The sequence below is a fragment of the Sparus aurata genome, chromosome 7, assembly GCF_900880675.1.
Source record: "Sparus aurata chromosome 7, fSpaAur1.1, whole genome shotgun sequence".
NCBI classification, from domain to species: domain Eukaryota; kingdom Metazoa; phylum Chordata; class Actinopteri; order Spariformes; family Sparidae; genus Sparus; species Sparus aurata.
In genome coordinates, this window is record NC_044193.1 from 19,597,498 (window position 1) to 19,617,944 (window position 20,447).

The 20,447-nt window shown below is 42.1% G+C and overlaps 1 protein-coding gene across 1 annotated transcript; it reads right to left on the reverse strand.

Annotated features, from left to right (window-relative positions):
- Positions 1–942: 942 nt before the first annotated feature.
- On the reverse strand, positions 943–20,369 carry noc2l (NOC2-like nucleolar associated transcriptional repressor). The gene is made up of 18 exons (XM_030422088.1): positions 20,279–20,369; positions 19,702–19,845; positions 19,418–19,601; positions 19,088–19,334; positions 18,600–18,690; positions 18,412–18,490; positions 18,133–18,243; positions 17,627–17,740; positions 17,169–17,357; positions 16,772–16,911; positions 15,552–15,663; positions 12,408–12,521; positions 10,074–10,175; positions 9,612–9,755; positions 7,060–7,173; positions 6,675–6,810; positions 2,934–3,041; positions 943–1,280 (listed from the first exon to the last, which is right to left on the reverse strand). The coding sequence occupies exons 1-18, from the start codon at positions 20,296–20,298 to the stop codon at positions 1,144–1,146; spliced, it is 2,286 nt and encodes a 761-aa protein (XP_030277948.1). The 5' UTR covers positions 20,299–20,369; the 3' UTR covers positions 943–1,143.
- Between the last annotated feature and the right edge of the window lie 78 nt (positions 20,370–20,447).

Consider the following 20,447-nt stretch of genomic DNA (forward strand, 5'->3'; position numbering starts at 1 on the left):
GGTTCTTGTGTAAAAACGTGCAGGGGGGAGTGTGCAGTCTCCTGATGTGTGTGTGTGTGTGAAGGGGAGGTGACCCACAGGGGGCACAGTTCAGGTCAACACCAGCTGTCAGAGTGTGAGGTTCAGCCGCAGGCCAAGGCCTCCCTTGCCTGTGGGGATAAACCTGACCCTCCTCATCCACCCACCCACACCCACCCACACACACAGAACCAGAACGAGGAACAGCCCCCACTCACTCATACCTTCCTCCTTCAAAGAGTTCACACTGAGGCAGTGCGCTCTGCTCACTCCACTGGGACTTCCCCTCGCTTAAGGCTGGGCCTCTGCACCGCAAGATTCTGTATTCACTGAAACGACTACAGAGAAACTGCGACGCCACAAAAGTGTTTCTCAAATCATACCTCCATTGTGGCGGTTAAATCCATGTCAAACACCTCACCTGCACTGCATTGTACACCAATGAATGCGCGCAACAAAAGGCCGGTGTCACCTTTAGTTTAGTTTAGCTGGTGCAGCAGATCGGTGTAAGTTTGAGTAAGAAAGCGGAGCCTGAGCATGTATGAATACACAGACAGAAAAGACAGTGGTCTGGGCGGGGGGTGGGTGAGGAGTTGGCACAGAAACAGACCAGCCTGTGTTGCTGCTCTACCACCTGGGCAGAGAGTCTTGGCACGGCATCAGACGCCACCCTGCCAGCCTGGCACAGCACTGCCGCCTCAGGGCTAAACACCCGCCTCTCTGTAGCCCCCTCCTCCTCTTGGCCGGCCCAGCCTGGCTCTGCCCAGCTCAGCAAGGCTCATGAGCTCTCTCCAAAATAGCCCGTCCTCACAAAGCCCGAGGGTGTCTACAGGTGTGCACATGTATGGAGGACAAATGACTTGATTCAGGTGCATCAACATGTACGTACACGCTTAATAAAAAAAAAACAGACAAGGAAACCGATCTGGATTCTTGAACTCCGTCTTTTCTCTTACAGTTTCAATGCTTCATAAAATTACACCATTAACATGTCTGCACTGTACAGGTCAGGTAATACCAAATACAAAAGGAGAGAAAATAGAAATAGAAAGTCCAACATTATTTGTCATATAGATGGTCGGTAAAGTTGAGAGCATCTCTCAGGTGAGCGTGAGTCTGTGACGCTCAGTCGTCGTCATCAGACAGCTCCAGGTCCTCCACCAGATCCTCGCCCCCCTCTGCCAGCTTTATCAGAGCAGAGGACGACATTGGCTGAGGAGCCTTGAAGGGCTTTTCTTCATCTCCCTCGTCGTCCTCATCATCTAGAAAACAAACAGGAAGCACTTAAACTTCACATTCAGCCAAATGGGATTATTAAAGCGTGGTAGAAATTAAGTATTAATAAGAAGTGTTTATCAACTTACCGTATCTAACATTTTTATCTTAACACGTTTAATATTATTACAACATAGTTACACTTGTTGATCAATACATTAATATAAACTAAGCTGTTTACAACTATGTTATAGTGTTATACAATTTATGTAATGTTTATTAATGCGAATTGGGGGGAGTATCTACGTAAAATGATACAGAATTACTGAAGTTTTTTTCTCAAATGAATATTACGTCAACACGTTTTTTCTCCTAGACTTTCTCATTAGGTTTTGATGCTATACATGATGCTGTTCGGCTTTCATACACTATTATTTATACTTTTGGACTGACCTATGTGGACACGTTTTCTGTTTTGATCAGTTTAAAACAATTTGCAGAGAGCTGCCACAATAAATCGATTAATCGATGTGTTGTTAACTATTAAATTAATTTGATAAGTGATTAATTGGTTTGAGTAATTCTTTAAGGACAGTCCAAATTATCTGTTTGCAGCTTCTTAAGCGTCATTATTTTTCTAGTTTCTTTAGTCCTCTGATATCAAACTGAACATCTTTGGCTCGTGGACAAAACAAGACATTTGTTATTGATATTGGGTAACAACCCTGATCGTTATTTTTCCACAATTTTCTGACATTTTATAATAGATAATCAACAAATTAATCAACAACTGTTCCTTACAGCCCTATATCCCTTACAGTAACCATTACATCACTCAGAGTAATAGTTATTCTTACACTATTTTATTTTGAATCACTTTACTTGGCAATAGTCACATTGTTATATACTATACAGTTAGAATACATCAGTCTGAATAGTCTAGACCGTTCTGGTGGCTGGACTACGTCTTCATTGCCGTTTTGATCCTTTTATTCTTGTATTTACTCTTTATCCCTCTGGATCGATACTATCTATCCATCCATATAACTCTGTAAGATTAATTTAAAGCATGACACAATGTCAGCTTGTACATAAAAAATGTATTTCTAGGAATTCAATTAAGAAATTAGACAGGAGGAATTTCAGTGCAAAGGTTTCATTCATTTGATGTATGATCTTCAAATTTTGATATACAAATGCAGGGCTGCAATTGATGATTGAATCTTCTTGTCATAACTTGTTAAAGGGTTCGATTTGTAAGAAAAGTTGATTCGAGTCTCATTCTCAACTGGTCAAATAAAAAAATAAAAAAACAGACCTTCAAGTTGAAAATGCGACTAAAAAATAAACTTTACTTACAAATAGCACCTTTAATGTGTAAATTTAAGGTTTTACATTCAGGATCAGAAAACAGTGAAAAATGTCCCATACAGTTTCCCTGAGTAAAATGATCCATCCATTATTAATATCACTGGGAATTAATCATTTATCGACTAACTGATTAATTATCTAGCTCAGCAACAAATGATCAACAGTTTTAGCCTCTTATACTCGTCAGTCTCTATACTAATGAGTGTGTGTATACACGCCCTGATAATATGATAGTACAGCTTCTTCTGATTACTCAGTGATACAGTTAACTTTAAAATGTGATTATTTCCCTCTATATGCTTCTCTTTGGACACTGATTTTGCACCAACCTGAGTCTCTGCCATCCATCCTCTTGTCGTCACTCATGTCAGACAGAAGTTCATCATCATCATCATCATCATCATCATCATCGTCGGAGCCACGTCTGCCTCTTTCACCTGAGGGGAAGGAAGTGAAAATCATTACACAATGCACTGCATTTTGTCTAGTGTTACTTTCTTCATTCCTGAGTTTGCGTTGGTGCGTCGCTGACGTCTGAGCACTGTAGAGACACCTATATGTGGGCCAGGCATCAGAGGCGGTCTATTTCCTCCTGAGATGGAACTGAGTGTCGATTACAGACGCCGCCGCCGCTGCTGCTGCACAAACACCCATGACAGTTTACTACCGGCAATTTCAGACATCTTATGCTCACGGCCTAAATATAGCAAAATGGAGATAGCAGGCAGGTTCCACAGCTACGATGATGATGATGGCAGAGTCGGCGTGTGAGCTGGTGTGTGCGCCGGAGAGAAGTTGGGAGTTTTTCGGACTTTGTGTTGTACTATACTGTGTGTGTGTGTATGTTGTTTAGCCAAAGGGACAACTAGGGTCTACAGGCTTTGAAGTTGAGGTGTGATGAGAGGCTGGGGGCGTCGAGGAGAGAGAAGCAAAACAGAGCTACTTCCTGCAAGCAAACACACACAACAGGAGCGCGCACACACACACACACATAAACAATGTCTATTAAAAAAATCAGGTACCACCCTTCCTATCTATATTTAAGACGCAGACCCTCTCACACAGTGTTAGCAGAGGTGAGAACTACCATAGAGGTTGCCCCCAAATGACCTGGAAGTGTTATTGACACGCACGCACACACACACACACACACACACACACGCGCGCACGCACGCACACGCACACACACACACACACACACACACACACACAAATCTAAATCATCAGTCCCCCTCCACTCACACTCCCCCTCTTTCCGGGAGTGTGTGAGACCACAAAGAGCTTTGGTGAGCTGCCCGAAAGCTTTTGGCTCTTCAAGACTCGACGAGAAGGTGGTGGGTGTGCGCTTGTCCTTCCATCGAGATGTGTGTGTGTGTCTTTGTGTGTGCACGTGTTGGGAGGACATGCGGGGGCAGCTGGTTGAAGCCCACGGAGCCAGAAAGAGAGAGCTAGAATGAAAGAGAGCGAAGAGGGAGAGAGAGAAAGAGAGAAGTGGGAGCGGCCACCTCTGGCTGTTCCACTGGACTGGTTTGAATTAGGATCCCCCGCTGGGATCCAAGCCTGTACTTCCTGTCGGGGGGTTTCAGTTTGTGTGTGTGCGCATGAGAGGAGGGAGGGAGGGGGGGGACAGCGAGTGAGAGGCGGAGGCCCGACGCTTGCCGGCAGCTGCCCATCCGTTTGTGGGGACTCTCCCTACAATGAAGTCCAGATGCATTTTTAAAAAAAAAATCCCCCAGCCTGCCGCCTACTCCTCTCCTCTGTGACCTTGTGGAAGGCTTTTTTCAGCTTGGAGCGTGTCCGAGTGTGAAGTTGTAACGGTGAGGTTGCAGCTGCCTGCGACCTGTGGATGACCCCGCCAAGACAAGACACACTCGGGTTAAATGAAGAACTGGCCGACAGTTCCTCTTTGTGGTCAGAGAACCAGACTATCTGACGAGAGGGGATTTTCTCTGGAGTTTAAGTTGGGATTTAAGGAGCGCTCTCTTGCAGGCACACAGACCCCCTTTCAGTCATGAAGGACAGACATGTTAGCCAGGTAAGGAAGTCTTCCTTACCTGGCTAACATGTTTTTCCTTCATATAGATTATATGTAGCAACGCCATCAACCAGAAAAACCTACATCATGTTGTGTGGGGAAAAAGTTTACAGAAGGGCTTCAGAAAATAGCATTTTGACCCAGAAAACAAAATTTGAATTAAGCAATGTCAGTTTTGGCTCGTTTTGCTTTCAGGAAAGCTGACACCTATTAACCGGTAAGTAACCTGTTAATTATTAAGAGGAAAAAAGCAAACTGACGTGACACATAAGAGGCGTTCTCTCCATTTGGCCCACGTCAGACAATGTGCCAGATGGAGAGAAGTGAGCACACTGGTCTCGCAAAACTAGATTTTGAAAGAAGCACACTGGACTGCATCTCCCAGTCAGCACTGATAAAGTTACACGTGGACGTGAAGTTAAGTTACGTCAACTTTTATTTATCAGAGGTAACATTAGCCTGTTTGCCCCGGCTATCATCACTTTCAGCTCAGCTGCTTTTTCTCACAGTGCTTTTCCACGTGTTTAGTCACAGTAGCTCTCGATGTCATAACGCACTTCTCGTGTTAACGCTACCAAAAATCTTTGAATCCTTTGCCCTCGACCAAACTGACTGGCGGCATGTATCTCTGGCTGTGAGTCATCCTCAGACATGGCAGCAGGGTAAGTTGTTCTTAATGTGGTACAGGATAGTGCTGAAGTATTACTAAACTAAAGAGAGGTATCACACATTTTAACTTACACCTGACTGTTGCTTTTCTGGAGGAAAAGTTCCCACTGAGTTATATTTAGCGTGCTTCATTTTTACCTCCGACTGCTCTTGTGTTAGCGTACTGTGCTTGTGTATGCAAATTAATCTATAGGCAGACCTGTCGAAATATTCTTAGCACTGACGTCCCTAATTTGAATACACAATGATATAAAAACCTCCATAACAAAAAAAAAAAGGACATGCCCTTTAATTTTCTGTAACTCAGAGCCTGACGGTTACTTCTACAGTGGTTGAATGTAACTACAGGGTTCAAACAGCTTTTTAAAGAGAAAAACTCAAAACACCTTCATGTACCTGAACCAAAATGTTCATACTCTTGAAGCCTTTATCACCACTACATTCTAAATTGATGCTATCAATAGATTTATGGAAAAAAATAATACCCAGGGCAATCAATATATATTGTATTTGTTTTTTGTTTTTTTAAAGACGGGCTGCTTCATTCATCGATTAAAAGATTTTATGGTGTGTGTCCTTGAAACACTAGACAATGTTTAAAATTAAGCACTTCTCATGGACTCCACTACATTTGTCTGACAGCTCTAGTTACTAGTTGCTTATCTAATTATAATTTTTCATAACTTTCCTGTCAAGTGAAAACCATGCATCTTTAAATTTTGCCGATTCTGAATTGACATTTTCCTGATAATCCTTTAGATAAAGTGTTTCTTTATGGGTTGGGAAAATTCTCCGATCTCTTTAGCTAAATGAATTGAATGGAAGCTGTTTGTTTGAACTCATGAGAAGTTTCTTTTTTTTCTTTTAGATGCACAGTTTCTCACAGGACAGCGGCGCTACACACACAAGATGATCCTATAATATATGATGTGTTGCTGCATATCAAAATACCCAACAGTATGTAAAATAGTCCAAATTAACACCTTTAGCAGCAAAAGTCATCAGATAAAAAAATGCAGCAGCAATATCAATCCAAAAACGTCAAAATAACAATAAAAGGGATTTCGAAAACTATTTACAATTTATTTACAACATTTACATGTATTACTTTAAATAAATGTTGCTGCTGATAATAATAATAATAATAATAATAATAATAATAATAATAATAATAATAATAATAATAATAATAATAATAGGTGGTTTGAATGCCAGGCTATTACTTATAATTGAGTATTTTCACAATATGGTATCAGACCGGGCTACAACCAAACACAGCCCCCTAGAGGCCAAGACATCATAGCCTCCTGTTCCACAATTAAAATTCCAATATATAAGTGAGGAGAGCATGTGTGAGTCAGCTTGCCTTTGACTTTGAGTGTGTCATCATCGTCGTCTGAATCGCTGTCGGATTGAAACAGATCCTTGAACTCCTTCTTGTCCTCCACCTTCTTGTCCTGAATCTTCCTACGTTTGATCTCAGGGAGGTCCAGATCCTCCATCTTTACAAAACACACACAAAAAACAGCAGCAGGGTGAAAAAACACAAAACTGCTTTCATTGTTCAAGAAAATGATCATACATTTATTGTCTTGCCAGTAAAAGTTAACTCTGTACCATGACTGTTTCATGATTTATGTAACAGAATTTCTTGTGGGTAATGGTGACGCTCAAAGAAAAAGCAAGAAGTGATTCATGATGACTGAGTGGGATGAGGCGAATGTTGGTGGGTTTTTTGGTGGGATAGTTACCCTTTCTTTGCCAGAGATCTCCAGCTGGATCTCCTTCTCCCTCAACTTCTTCCACTGGCTGTAGTACCTGCTGAGGGGTGTCCCCTCCTGCTGGATCTGCTTCTCCCACGCCGCCTGACGGAGGACATGGGATATTAAAGTTTGTTGATACAGGTGTGTGTGGGTATAGTGTGTTAATTAACAAGCAGATCTCTCCCAGAGCGTCTTGATAAACACGAATATCCAGACTGGTGGAGATTTTTCAGGTTGTAAAATGATCTGGCTTTCCACTACAAATTCACATTGAGACAGAGTTGGACAGACGAGACAGTGATCTGTATCAGAAGATGCAGAAAACAGATTGAAGATGCCTGAAAGGGGAGACCAGCGGATCTTCTCCAGCCCCTAAAGGTCTTTGTGGATGATATTGATTAGGTGAAATCACATTATCTGACCGACAAATCCAATAGAGCGAACAGACCGCGACCTCCTGCGCCCGTTAGCTTAACACATTTACCACAATTTGCTGTGTGGCTATTAAGATGGGTGACACACACACACACACACACACACACACACACACACACACACACACACAGGAAAAGCGACGAAAACAAATCATTTTCTCACACAGGCGGCAGAGAAAGACAGGAGACATGAGAGCGACCTGGATTGAGGCAGGGCATCGTTAATTAGGCTAGCTCTCAGTTTGGGTGACATGTCAGCGGGGGGCTGGTGGCCGGAGGGGGGCCGTGGCCTTTTCCGCAGCAGCAGCGGCAGGGCTACCCGCTCTCCTCCGCCTGCGGTGACACCACCTCCACCGCAGCCACGATGCCAGGGAGTGGATGCCATGGTGACAGCCTCCACTGAGCAGAGAGCCGTGGCGACAGGAGCTGGCGCTGCTGCGGTGCCACGCTGTCTGTCTGTTCATGTGTGTTTGCGCACACACATTTCCTCATCAGCTAAATTACACAGAGGCCGTCCTCTTTAATTTCATCCTTAAACACTCTTTAATATTAATCAGCACTACACGTCAGGATTCTCAGCAGCAAAGCCACATAAAAGCCTGTGTGTGGACAGGTAGCACACACACACAGACAACAAGTCAACAGAGAAAACACACTAATGGCTGCTCATTAAGGCCGAGGCGCCTCTGGTTCAAAGGCCCACAAGAGCTTCCAATAACCACAGGTCATTTTAACCAGACTTGGAGTTTATGCAGGGAAGTGTCGTCCATTATCGCTGACAGCAGGGTTCTACGGTCACGACTGTTGGGCGGCATGAAGCCTCCGGTTCAACTGGACAAGAGCCCAGAGGACAAGTTTATACTTCGTCATGTAGTCAGAGTTCTGTTTGAAACACACTGCTCTGTTTCTGGTGCTTCTTGAGGACAATCAGATAAGACACCACCTACAAGTTAGCGTTGAGTCAAGCAGACGTGACTCATCTAAATAATAAAAACATTAACATCACGCTGTATTGTTGTGGAAACTGTTATATTTAGCAGAGAACACTGAGTCAAACTGAGACTGACTAATAGAGAATTCCAAGTCGAGCGGATTTGAGCTGGTTTTCGTCAATTATCGTGAACACCGATCACACCCACAGCAGCTGACACCATCAAGTCAAAAACTGACGACTCCTCATTAGGTCCGATTTATGTCTTACAAAGTGGAGCAAATGGACAAACCTCAGCCTAATTTCCAATCGCAGTTTCGCTGATTGTTTTACTCTTCCATTAGATCAGCTCTATATCTCATGCATGCACAAAATAAGTGAATCACTACTTTTTAGAGTAAATCTTTAGACTTGTGATTTACTTAATGATTGACTTAAATTCAAACTACGAAGATTCAAAACTGAACATTAAAAGGAGCTCTGTGGAAAGTCTTTGCTGTTTATATTGCCTCCATGTATGACTTCATTTGTAAACTAACGTTAGCTACTGTGGCGCAGCACTACAGTGAGAGGGCATGAGGGCTGATGAGGTGAACTCATAAAAAAAAGTATTAATGAAATTTGCTGCAGTGTAATGAAACTGTTGCTATCAATGAGTAAATATATATACACATGACAACAGATAAATCATTCAAACATATCGTTACATGACAGTAATTACTACAGGACAGCAATATATTTTTTACTTATGTAATATTTAAACTACATAATCAAACAATAGGATATTATTAAATCTTGAGCTAATAATGCAGAAATAGCTGGGATGGTTACAGAACAGATGAGTCGATGCAGGTTTTATGAGCCAGTTAAAAACATTTGACTCTGCAGCCTTTCATAAATATTCCTGATGTCTAGTTTTTATTACATTTTGATGTGTTTACATCGTCTTAAGCTCACAGGTATGCGTTTGGATGGAAGAGCACCTGCCTGCATTTAAAAGATTATTTTCACAAAAAAATGTAATATTAGAAAACAGAAGAGCTGACACGAAATACTAATATAGAAGAGGTAAAATGAGGACTCGGGAATGCCAGCCTGTAAAATCAGGACAAGACAGTCTTCTCCAGTCCCCCTCCCTCTGTTTTCCTCTCTCTCTCACACACACGCTCACTCACCACAGCGGTGGCATCGGCCACTCCGAAGGCGGCCTTCTGTCTCCGTCCTGTGATGTGGCTGCTGTTCTCCTGTACCTTCTCCAGCAGCTGGCGCACCGGCTTGCAGTAATTGGCCACTTTGCATTCCTTCAGGAACGCTTTCAGCTGCAGGGACATGGAGGGAGGGGGAGTATGAGAAAGAAGGAACTGGTGTAAAGGATCATCCCATCTGCACATGCGGTGCATTGAGGCAGAGCAGAGGAGGGTTTGTGGTTGTATACCCGGAGGGGAACAGATTTAGTCTGGCAGGATCCTGGACCAGATCCTGGATCATCTTTTCAAACAGGTTCTAAACTATAAAAGAATTTTCAGTGCCATCGCTTCCTCATCAGTTCAGACTGAAAATGTTAAGTTCTGTAAATCTGGTGCGATAAAGTAATTTCATCTCCCAGACCTCGATTACCCTGGGATTAGCTGTATTACCTGAATGATGGTGGGCAGGGCGAGCTCTGGGAAGCCGATGGAGCTGGCCTGAGTGTGGAAGTATTCCAGTATCAAGTCATAAAGCTGGTCTATCAACCCATCCTGAAATACAGCAGAAGAGAAGATGTGTTAAACTTCAGTTTATCATTTGCCTCTTTGCTGTGCAGTAAATTCAGTGCAAAATCACAGAAACCACAACACATCAAGATACAGGTCCAGGGCTCTACAGTGCAAGCATTTCACTCGCATTTGCCCCTAAAATGTATGTGCGAAACGGGAAAATGATTTCGGCACACAGTGTGCGAGCAAAGGTCACAAGTTACCGTCACAAGCGCAACGCACCAATCACAGTAGTTTTCTGTAATGATGCAACCAGTGTCACTTGATTCATGTGCAGGATAACGCAATTAATCTTTCTGTCTGTCTGTTCAGGTTTGTTGCTGAGAAGGAAGTACAGTGTCGAATTTGGTGCAATTTGGAAACACAACACGTTCAATATTAATACATTTTGAATCAACAGAACGCTACTCAATGCAGCTCACACTGAAGGATCTTTATAATCCTTACCATTTTAAATTGCACTGGTTCACACACATAAGGAGAAGTTCAACAGATGTTCCTCTCTCTAATCTTGAACTTGCACACCTCTGCAAGATTTTAAAATAATGGCACAACACACACTATAGATAAGGTTATCATACCAGCGGGAGCAATGCTTGAAGGGAACTGGAGGTGAGATTAGAAGTTTCCATCAAAAGCAGTATGCTAGCTAACGTTAGCCTCAATGGCTAGGATGTTTACCGTTGCTTGGCAGCACTGTCAGATGCGCTGGGATGCCTCATCAAGATATAAAATCCAAACTATCAAGTATGTTTGATATTATCGGGGCGGCCATGATGAGTCTGTGAGCAGTTCAGGGGGCTTCAGACTGGATCCGTAAACCCCTCACATTTCACGATCATGTGCTGAACAGCACGTTTTGATCGGGTTCTGGTTCGTTATAAATTAACCCACTTTTTTTGAATTTTGTTTTGTAAAACAACTTCTTTCAAATCTGCATATATTGGACAACATACACGTGGACACTATTCAATACCAATATATCTGTAACAGGCCAGTATCATCTCAAATCTTTTTTAGTGCCCACTGATGGCCATTTCCATCCATTAGGCAAAGTGATCAGAGCACAGTGGCTGGCTACCTAGCTACATTTATCAAAAACTGTAAAAGAAACAATCGTCATTAGTTGTTGTTGCACGTCCACATTAAGAAATTACTTCAACAAATATTAAAGTTCTGTGATCCATGGAAAAAAGTAAAGTGGTCAATCCACAAGTGCAAATCAAAATAACTCTCCTTCCCAAACAGATATCGACTAACAGGATCTCAGACTAAAAGAGTGAATAAAGTTCAAGGAAAGGGTGATCTGATTACCAGGCTAAGCTTAGCTGTCATGCAAACTATCACCAGACCTCTGTGACCTCTGGTTTATAAACAGAGGGGATTCACAGGTTACTCTGCAGATCATGCACTTGGGGGAAAAAAGCCCCGTCAACATGCTAGACAAAGGAAAACCAACACTGTTCAAAGCTTTTACAATGTAGCATCAACAGATTATAACCAGCCTACGAAATATTGCTGAACAGCTGGCAAAAGTGGCACAAACGCTAGAACAATTTAAATAAGAGAACCTTAAAATCTTCATACATCCTCTGCAGGAATTTACCTTTAAAGGTGTGTCTCTCAACTGTATGATGGTACTTATATGTATTTAATGAAGCTCTATGACATCGTGTATGATTCATGTGCAATTTTAAAAAAAAAACACAAAAAAATAACCTCACACTCTGCTAGAGTAAATAAACAAAAAACCTACAGAACCAGCTGCTTCCTCTCCTCTTTTCGGGAATATAAATACAAACTTTTCTTATATTAAGGGGTTAAACAGATCAGGGCTGGTTTAGTCAGGTCTGCTTTGAGTGCTTCACGGCAGGGGTTCGTGGCAGCTGCCCAGGTGACAGCAGTGAAAACAGCCCTAGCGAGCGGAGTGCGGAGGATTATCCCAAAGGGCCGTGCTACAATCCTCTTGGCTGCAGCGTTGAGCGTGGTGACCGAAGGCCACTTTTAGAGCCCTGACAAGGGGCTTTCAGAGCTGCCCTCAATCCCCTTATGTACACACGCAGGCTAACGCAGAGTCAGGGAGCCACATGAGAATAACATTCACTGAAACCTGAACCGCTCATCTGATCAGCTGCTGCTCCTTCACTGTGAGAAACATCAGTAGCACACACACCAAGATACTTGTCATGGTGGTGGAACACAGTCACCACTCACCTTGTAGGCTTTCTCCAGTAGGTTGACCTTGCTGAGCTTCAGGATGACTGCAAAGTTGATGGGTTTCTTGCTCATTCGCCCTGGTTTCTTGTTGAATTCCACCTGTTGGAAGATCTATAAAGGAAAGACAAAACCTGGCAATGTTGAACCCAGACAAAACTGCTGAACACCTAATTGATTAATCTTATAGGTGAAATAGCGCAATTAGCAACAATAAGGCTGCAACCAACAATTATTTTCTCTATCGATAAATCTGTCGGTCATTTTCTTGTCTATAAAATGGTGAAAAGTGTTGATCAGTGTTGCCCAAAGTCTACAGTGACGTCTTCAAACGTCTTGTTTTGTCCACAACCCAAAAGACATTCAGTTTACGGTCACAGGAGAAAAGAAACCAGAAAACGCTGGAATTAAAAAATTGAAGAAGAAACTCTCAATTCCAATCTCAAACATCACTCAAACAGATTAATCAAATAAAAAGTGAATGAATTACTCATTTTTTTAGTTGACAACTAGAGACAGATTTTTCAGATATCACCAGTATTGGCAGATATCAGGTTGGCAGACTGACCGTCACCGGCTAATCAGCAAAGGTAAGCTAAGGTTGCATTCACTGATGTCCTTAGCCGAGTTCACCTGTTGCATCCGATTCATTTTGCACTCGGAAAATGTCTCAGCTCCCAACGGACCCTCATCCATATACTTGCATTACTTTTCCACAACTCTGGAAAGGTTATATCAAATTGTGTTTGATACATTTGAATGGTTGGCCCTCGTTGGCTGCTCATTCACAGATAATGTAATGAAGGGCTGAACGGCTTTAAAACAGCTTCTAGAAAGATAATTTCTTTGTTCCATGAAACAAAAAAGGGTGAATAAATAACAACTAAGAAAAGTGAAAATATTGGTATCACTCATTTTAAACATAGGCGTCCAGAATTTCCATACTGGTTCATACCAATTGACAATTAATTGATGAATCACTGCAGCTGTACAACAGTGCATCAACTGTGACTTCAAAACTATGGCAGTAAGGAGAGAAATGTGTGTAACCTTTTCATGACTAAAGCCCTGAATACTGAGTTTAAATGGACTTGTTGCTTATTTTCTGTTTGACAGGAGACAAAATGCATTACTGTTTCAACAAGTCAGCTTAATCAATAATTACATTTAGCACTAAGCCAATAATTTTCAATATCAGTTGTTTGAAGGTGAGGAAACCTCTTCAGGGAAAATTACTGCTTTTTCTAGCCTCACCACACACACGCGCGCACACACACACACCCATATTAAAATAGCTGGTGATTAATTTAGTTGTTGACGCTTATCATTGCAGCTCTTCACAGAATAGCTCTAAACAACAGGGCACCACGTGACCTGATAACCTTTGTTTACTCTTTTATACACTGTTATTTATTCTTATCGTTTTCTATCATTCTTTTGGCTTGTATGTCAAAAGGGAATACCTTTTTTTTTTTTGGATGAATCCCCACCTCATTGATCAGTTGTCATAATTATTTTTTAATCAGGACACACCCCATACTGAAGGAATCTAACAAAAAGGTAAAGCTGGTGGTCTACAAAAGGTCAAACACAGTCTGTTTTATCTTCTTCTTACCCAAAAAAAGAGATCAAGATAAGGGACCCAAGAAACAACCACAGTTACAGTATACAGGTATATTTCATCAGATATGATGATAGTGTCCTTCAATTATCATCGTTACAGTTCATCTTACATACTGCAGTGTTACCGAGATGACACATTTCTATCTTTGTCTGTGAAAGTACATTCTAGCCAGCGTGTGGGCTATTTGTCTACAAGCTTCAGCTTTCACATCTGCCCACAGTGCGCAAGTGAATTTCTGCCTTGTATTTGTGTATCAAGCTATTTCTGACTCCCAGTATCTCTGTGTATTTCTGCGCGTTTTTGTGTGTGTGTGTGTGTGTGTGTGTGTGTGTGTGTGTGTGGTCGTTAATGCGCTCAGTGTGCGAAGCAGAGCAACGTTCCTGGCCGGTGCTGTCTGTACAAACATAGGATGTGGTGGCGGTCTGCGGGGGAGCCAGGGGGAAGTGGGAAGGCATGGGCCAACCCTGGTGCGTGTGTGTGTGCGCGCGCACGCGTATCTGTGCGTGCACACACGCACGCATGGATACACACACACACACACACACACACACACACACACACACACACAGCTACTAAAGCAGGAAGCTCCAAATCATACACCCCCCTCAGAGATGCGAGAACACACACAGGCACAGACACACAGGAGGAAGGGGCTGCTTCTGCTGCTCTAATTAAAACAGTAGCAGCGTACCTCAGCCTGCCTTTAACAAGGGGAACAGTAAAGGAGAAAAAAAAACAGGAAATATCGTGCGTCACAAATAAACACGCTTTGCTGTTAGGGGTTAGGGGAGGGGGCTCTCCGTGTGTGTGGGGAGGGAAAGAAGGTGGGGAGTGGGCCATAGGCAGAGAGGATGTGGTCTTCACAGCGTGTTAGGACCAGAGTGTAAACCACAACCGAGCTTTTATCGCTTCGGTCAAACTGCTACACGCACAGACACAGACACAGACACACACTACATGGATGCACTGACCACTCCCAGCGGGCCGAGCTAGTTGCTGTCGCCAGCACGCTGTTCTCGTTCGGCGTACCACATCACCGCCCCCACGCCATGCATAAACACATTCACTCACACATACACGACGCATACCGCACAATCATGTGCTCAACACCTGACCCAGAGACAATGTTGTCAGTTGGTGACCTGTGATTGGTCTGATAACAAAAGGTGTCTCTCGCACACATACACAGAGGCCTACCCTTTCGATGTGTTTCCTCCTGAGCTTATTCAGTTGTGGCCGTTGAGACCAAAATGCATCTCACACGCCACTGATGTTTTTCCGCAGCAAACCACCGACGGAACATTTCATCACATCTACCTTTTCATTGTTTCCACTTGTGACAAGGAGGACCAACTGACTGTTGTTTAAACTGCATTGTTTCAAACTATTTGAGCTCTTTCACTTTGGTTTAACGGTGTGGGGAAACACTGCAGGCTGCTGGAAACTCTGCACAATGATCCTGTCAGATAAAGAATCATCCATTGTGACTGGTGGTTACCGGGGGTGACGGGAAGTCTTACCTCCAACAGGAAAGGCAGAACAGGTACAAATGTGTTGGTGCTGCTCGACAGCAGTGTGAGGGCTCTGCAACAGTGCATTCTCAGAGGGTAATATCTTGATGTGGGCACCAGTCTGAGGAGAAAACAGTGGTCAATGTCTCCACCTGCTGTTGGCAAAATGTACAGTAACATGGTGGCTTCACAAATAACTGAGATTTTACACAGGTGACAGTGGTGTCACACAGGTCGTTATTATTGAAGGTTACTTGAGTTGACAGCAATAATATTTGTTACTCCAAGCACAACAGAACCTTGCCAGTACTTAATCAATATACCTGTTCAACAAGCATAAACATGTAAAAAAATGCTTTTAACTCTTGGTCAATTTGCTATTGGCCAAGAAAAACTAGCCCGTCCTCCCTCTACCAGCGTTCTGTGTTCTTCATTCTTTCTACCTTGTTTTGACCTCAAGAGTATTATTCTAGAAACATTTAAGGTTTGTTTCCACTGAGGTATTATTTAGTTTATGGTGATTTTTCTGTTGTAAACTTTACTGCTACTTCTCTAAAAACTATATGGTTATAACTAAAACAGATACAGATACTAGTGCAAGATATTGCAATTTGAGCAAGAGAAATGTTCGATTTATCAAAAGGGGCAACCAGGGAGTTGCTCATTTAAGAGACTTAAAGTCCCACTTTCTCTTTTGTATACAATAGAACTACTACCTTTAAATAAAGAAAAAGCAATTTAATGAAACCTTTTTTTTTTTTAGCACATGTAATATATCAAGTGCGAATAATCACTAGAATAACTGCTATGATACCCCATTACATTTTTGCCATCTCACAGACAGTTACATTGGTACAATATACAAACAATCATTAAATCAATGATGAAAATTATTGTTAGTTACAGCATTGCATTTGTTTTTTTTTTTAAACAAACAAACGTCAAACTCATCAATCAAAAAAACAAATGTGATGCCTTCTAAACCAATTAGCATCCATATACAACAGCTCAGGAATTTCTTGCATTCATTTCACAACAGAACACCAGTAATGCTTCAACAAATATCAGACCACTTCACCCAAGAATCTCTGTTATGGATTATTCACTCAATGAGGTAAAAGAATTACCTCTGGGAGGCTTGACTTGATGAACATTATAACTGCATTTAATCCAACAGGTACATGAAGTCGAAAACAACTTTTAGTAATGCAACATGTACATATACTCACTTGATGGTGCCAAGTATGACCTGACAGAGTGGATAGATTAGAGGCTGGAGGACATCACTGGGGTGCAGGGTGCTGAGGACCCGACACCAGAGGTACAGACAGTGGATATACTGCCAGTTATACACCGACTGGTAGGTCTCCTACAGATCGGACACAACACAGTCAGTGTCTTAATATAGGTGCTTATAAAGGCTCCATAAGAACTGAACTCTGAGTCTTCATTTAGTTATGTGCCATGATGTGTTGAACATGAACGTAGCAGATAGCAGATTCCTGCTCTTTTTAACTATAGTGGCCGAGTCAAAACGTTAATATATCTTTGTGTGTCTAAGGGTGTCTCTTCAAAAGCACCAAAGCAAACCATCTGCCCGAGCACATTCATGTAGTCAAAACCAACCTTTTTCTTCATTGTCATGGCGTTTCTAAGGTGGATGGCCATCTGTCGGATGTAGATGAAGGCGTGCTGGTAAGTGGCTTGTGTGTCCAGGGAGTACATCTCTGTTAGAGTTCGCTGCATGAAGTTGATCATGGGCAGCGCATTGGGAGACGTGAACTTACAGTTTTGTACGTAGGAAATGTACATTTGCTGAAACGAGGTAGAGAAACACCGTAAGGACAGGATAAATGAAATGTGGCTAGGTGTGGTTTTCAGCATCAGGAAAGACAAAAAGAATATTTAATAATTTTTATCTCACACCAGGGAAATTCCCTTTTTACAGCAGCTCAAGGTTTCTTTCCCTCTGCTTTTGATTTGATTAAGTAAAAGTACAAACAAAAATACAATACAACTAAAATAAAGACTATGGTCTGCTGTTGACCCTTATATGTCTGCACTACTCTGCACTTAGCTCTTACCTTGACAATAGGGTTAAGATACGTTTCCTGCTTGTGTCTGCAGATTTTGTTGAGGGCCAGGAAGGCGAGAACCCGACTCGTCTCCTCCCCTGTGCTCCACTGCTTCAACAGTTGCTACAAGAAAAGACATAAGATGACTTTAAAGTTTGTACAACATATACTGTGCACGATAACGCATGATATGCATGTAATTGATTAGTGATTATTACTTCATAGCCAATGAACAGAGCTGCTAGTCCATAAGAGGTCAAAGAGGAGGGAAAAGCTCAGTTTTCACACAACAAACTTTTAGAGTGCTGTGATATTAAATCATCCACCTTTGCTCAGGTGTGCATAAAGAACAGGTATTTATTTTTCAAAATACAAAAATGTCAAATTATCAGTCAACTTATTCGTATCAGCAAAGAGAAAGGTAATAATTACTTAAATTTATCAACTGAAACAAATACATGTCATAATGAGATTAAGAACTATCTTGCAGAGTTGGTCAAAACATTCCAGCCTACCTTAATCAGGTGACGACACTGTTTGGGCAGACAGAGGTAATATGGTACAAGCTGGTTGGCATGCCGCAAGACAGCGCTGATGACTGTAGACTCTGTCAAACAGGATAAAAGCTGCAAGTGGAGAGTGAGAATCAATACAAGGATACTTTCAAAATGCAAAGGAAAGAAGAAGAAAATGTCATGGCATGTACATCTCTACAGGTAATCTACTGTATGTCATACTTTCTACCTTACAGGAAAACAAGAAGCAGGGATCAAAGTGAGAAAACCGGAACAAACCTGAACTAGTCCACCAAGATACATCTTGATGTCGATCAGATTCTTCTGCCACTTCTGACTTGACGATGGGAGCACCAGTCTGACAAGAAAACACGAGAAAGAGAGTGAGGGGTGAACCATGTTACTCCAGTTACATTCGGACTTATCAAAAGGATGTAATATCATCAGATGTGACATTAACTTCATACTTTTTCTGGTCTTTCTCTGGCTTCAGGTTGAGCATCCTCTGCAGGGCCACGTAGATATCTCTGATACAGAACAGGACCAAGGCGTTGAACACTGCAAGCAGGAAAGGGATTGAGATTATTGTAAATTCATGAAGTCTTAAATTTTCATCTTCTAATCTTTGATGATCATCATTGGCAGATCGCAAAAATAAACTTCAAAAAAGGTGGCTTCATATTATGTGGTCTATTCAATTTCATTATCATCCCCTAACTGATAGTAAATATCAGTATCGGTGAGATACATGTTGTGTATCCCTACTGAACCGTTTAGTTTCATTGCATACAAGTACAAAGTGAAGTCGCTAAAGTTACAAGATTGGGAGAAAAACTCAGGTATGGTGTTTTCAATCCTACCGAGCCCAGACACATGAAGAAATACAAAACACTGACAAGTAGCGTCATAGTTTGAATACAGATATCATCACCTCAAATCAAACATGTGGTCTTACCTGAACTGTCGGCCACTTTGTACCGACACTGACCGCCTCCTTCACCCTTGGTTGTAGCTACGGCGGCTTTAAAGGCCTGGGTGACTTCTCTGAAGAGACGAGCTGAGGGTTCCTTCTTCATGGCCGCCTTCCACTCCTTGATCATTTTATCTGTGACTTTGATAGTCTCCACTGCCTTCTTGGATTTCTTCGAAACCTTCTGGCCCTCCTTGTCTTCATCTTCCTCTTCATCACCAGAGCTGGCTTCCTGCATGTCAAGTACACCAGTATGAGCATCTCTGATTTCTCAAGAAAACTTGTCGTCATTTCACACACAAGCAGCCAGCCTACCTCCAATGCAGATGGCAATCTGTGGTACTTTTTCTCATCTTCATCCTCAGAGCTGTCTGTGTCATCAAAGTTCAGGAGTGTTTGGTCATTCTGTTGCAGAAATTTGAAGAACTCGGGATCTTTGTTCTGTAACCTGGACAGCTGCTCCTTGTGCTCTGAGGCCTTACCCATCTTCTTCAAAACACTACAAGGAAGAAAAACATAATGAGGTTCGTATGTAAATATTGTCAATACAACAATGGCACAGTGGGTTGAAGTAGAGGATCCAATAACAAAATACTTACGCCTCAGAGTGTGCAGATTTCAGATCTTCCTTCTTGTTCTTTTTATTGAGTCCATTCTTTTTGGGAGTCTCTTCCTCAGATTCACCTGCAGAGTCAAACCCACCTGACAGCAGGAACTCGTCCACACTGAGGTCTTCTAATTTCCTAATAAAAAAATATATAAAAATAAAAAAGACATCAGTTCAACCGCTCAAATAAGCTGGCCAAATTGTGTGGCAAGACCTAACGTGGTCGACAGGTTTAACTTCAATACAACATTTTGTTGTTTAGCAACTAGCATGTCAGTTAGCTAGCACGCCGCACAAGTTTATTTTTCCATTTGTGAACAAAACGTTTTTCTCAAGGAGAAAATACTAAACATGTAGCTGGTATTTGATTTAAGCTAACTGCTACCGAGAGCACCCCCATACTACGCTAGCTATTATAGCACACATGGCTATATATTAGCTAAAACGGGTCGTACAAATCCTACTAACTCGCCGACTGGACTGACAACACTTTAACTTATACGAACAACGTCACTTTTGCTATTGAAACTCAAAATGTGCGGCGCATAGTCAAGAAAATTTCCACGCACCTCTTCTGTTTCGCTGCCATGCTGGATCCAAAGCGTGACTATCCAACCTCAATACCCACAATCCATCGGTGCAAGCTGGAAGAGTTGGTTTTATGTTTCACAGGTGTTATTTTGTATTCGACTGATTGTTAAAATGTAATAATTCATGTATACCATTTTGAAACAGCCC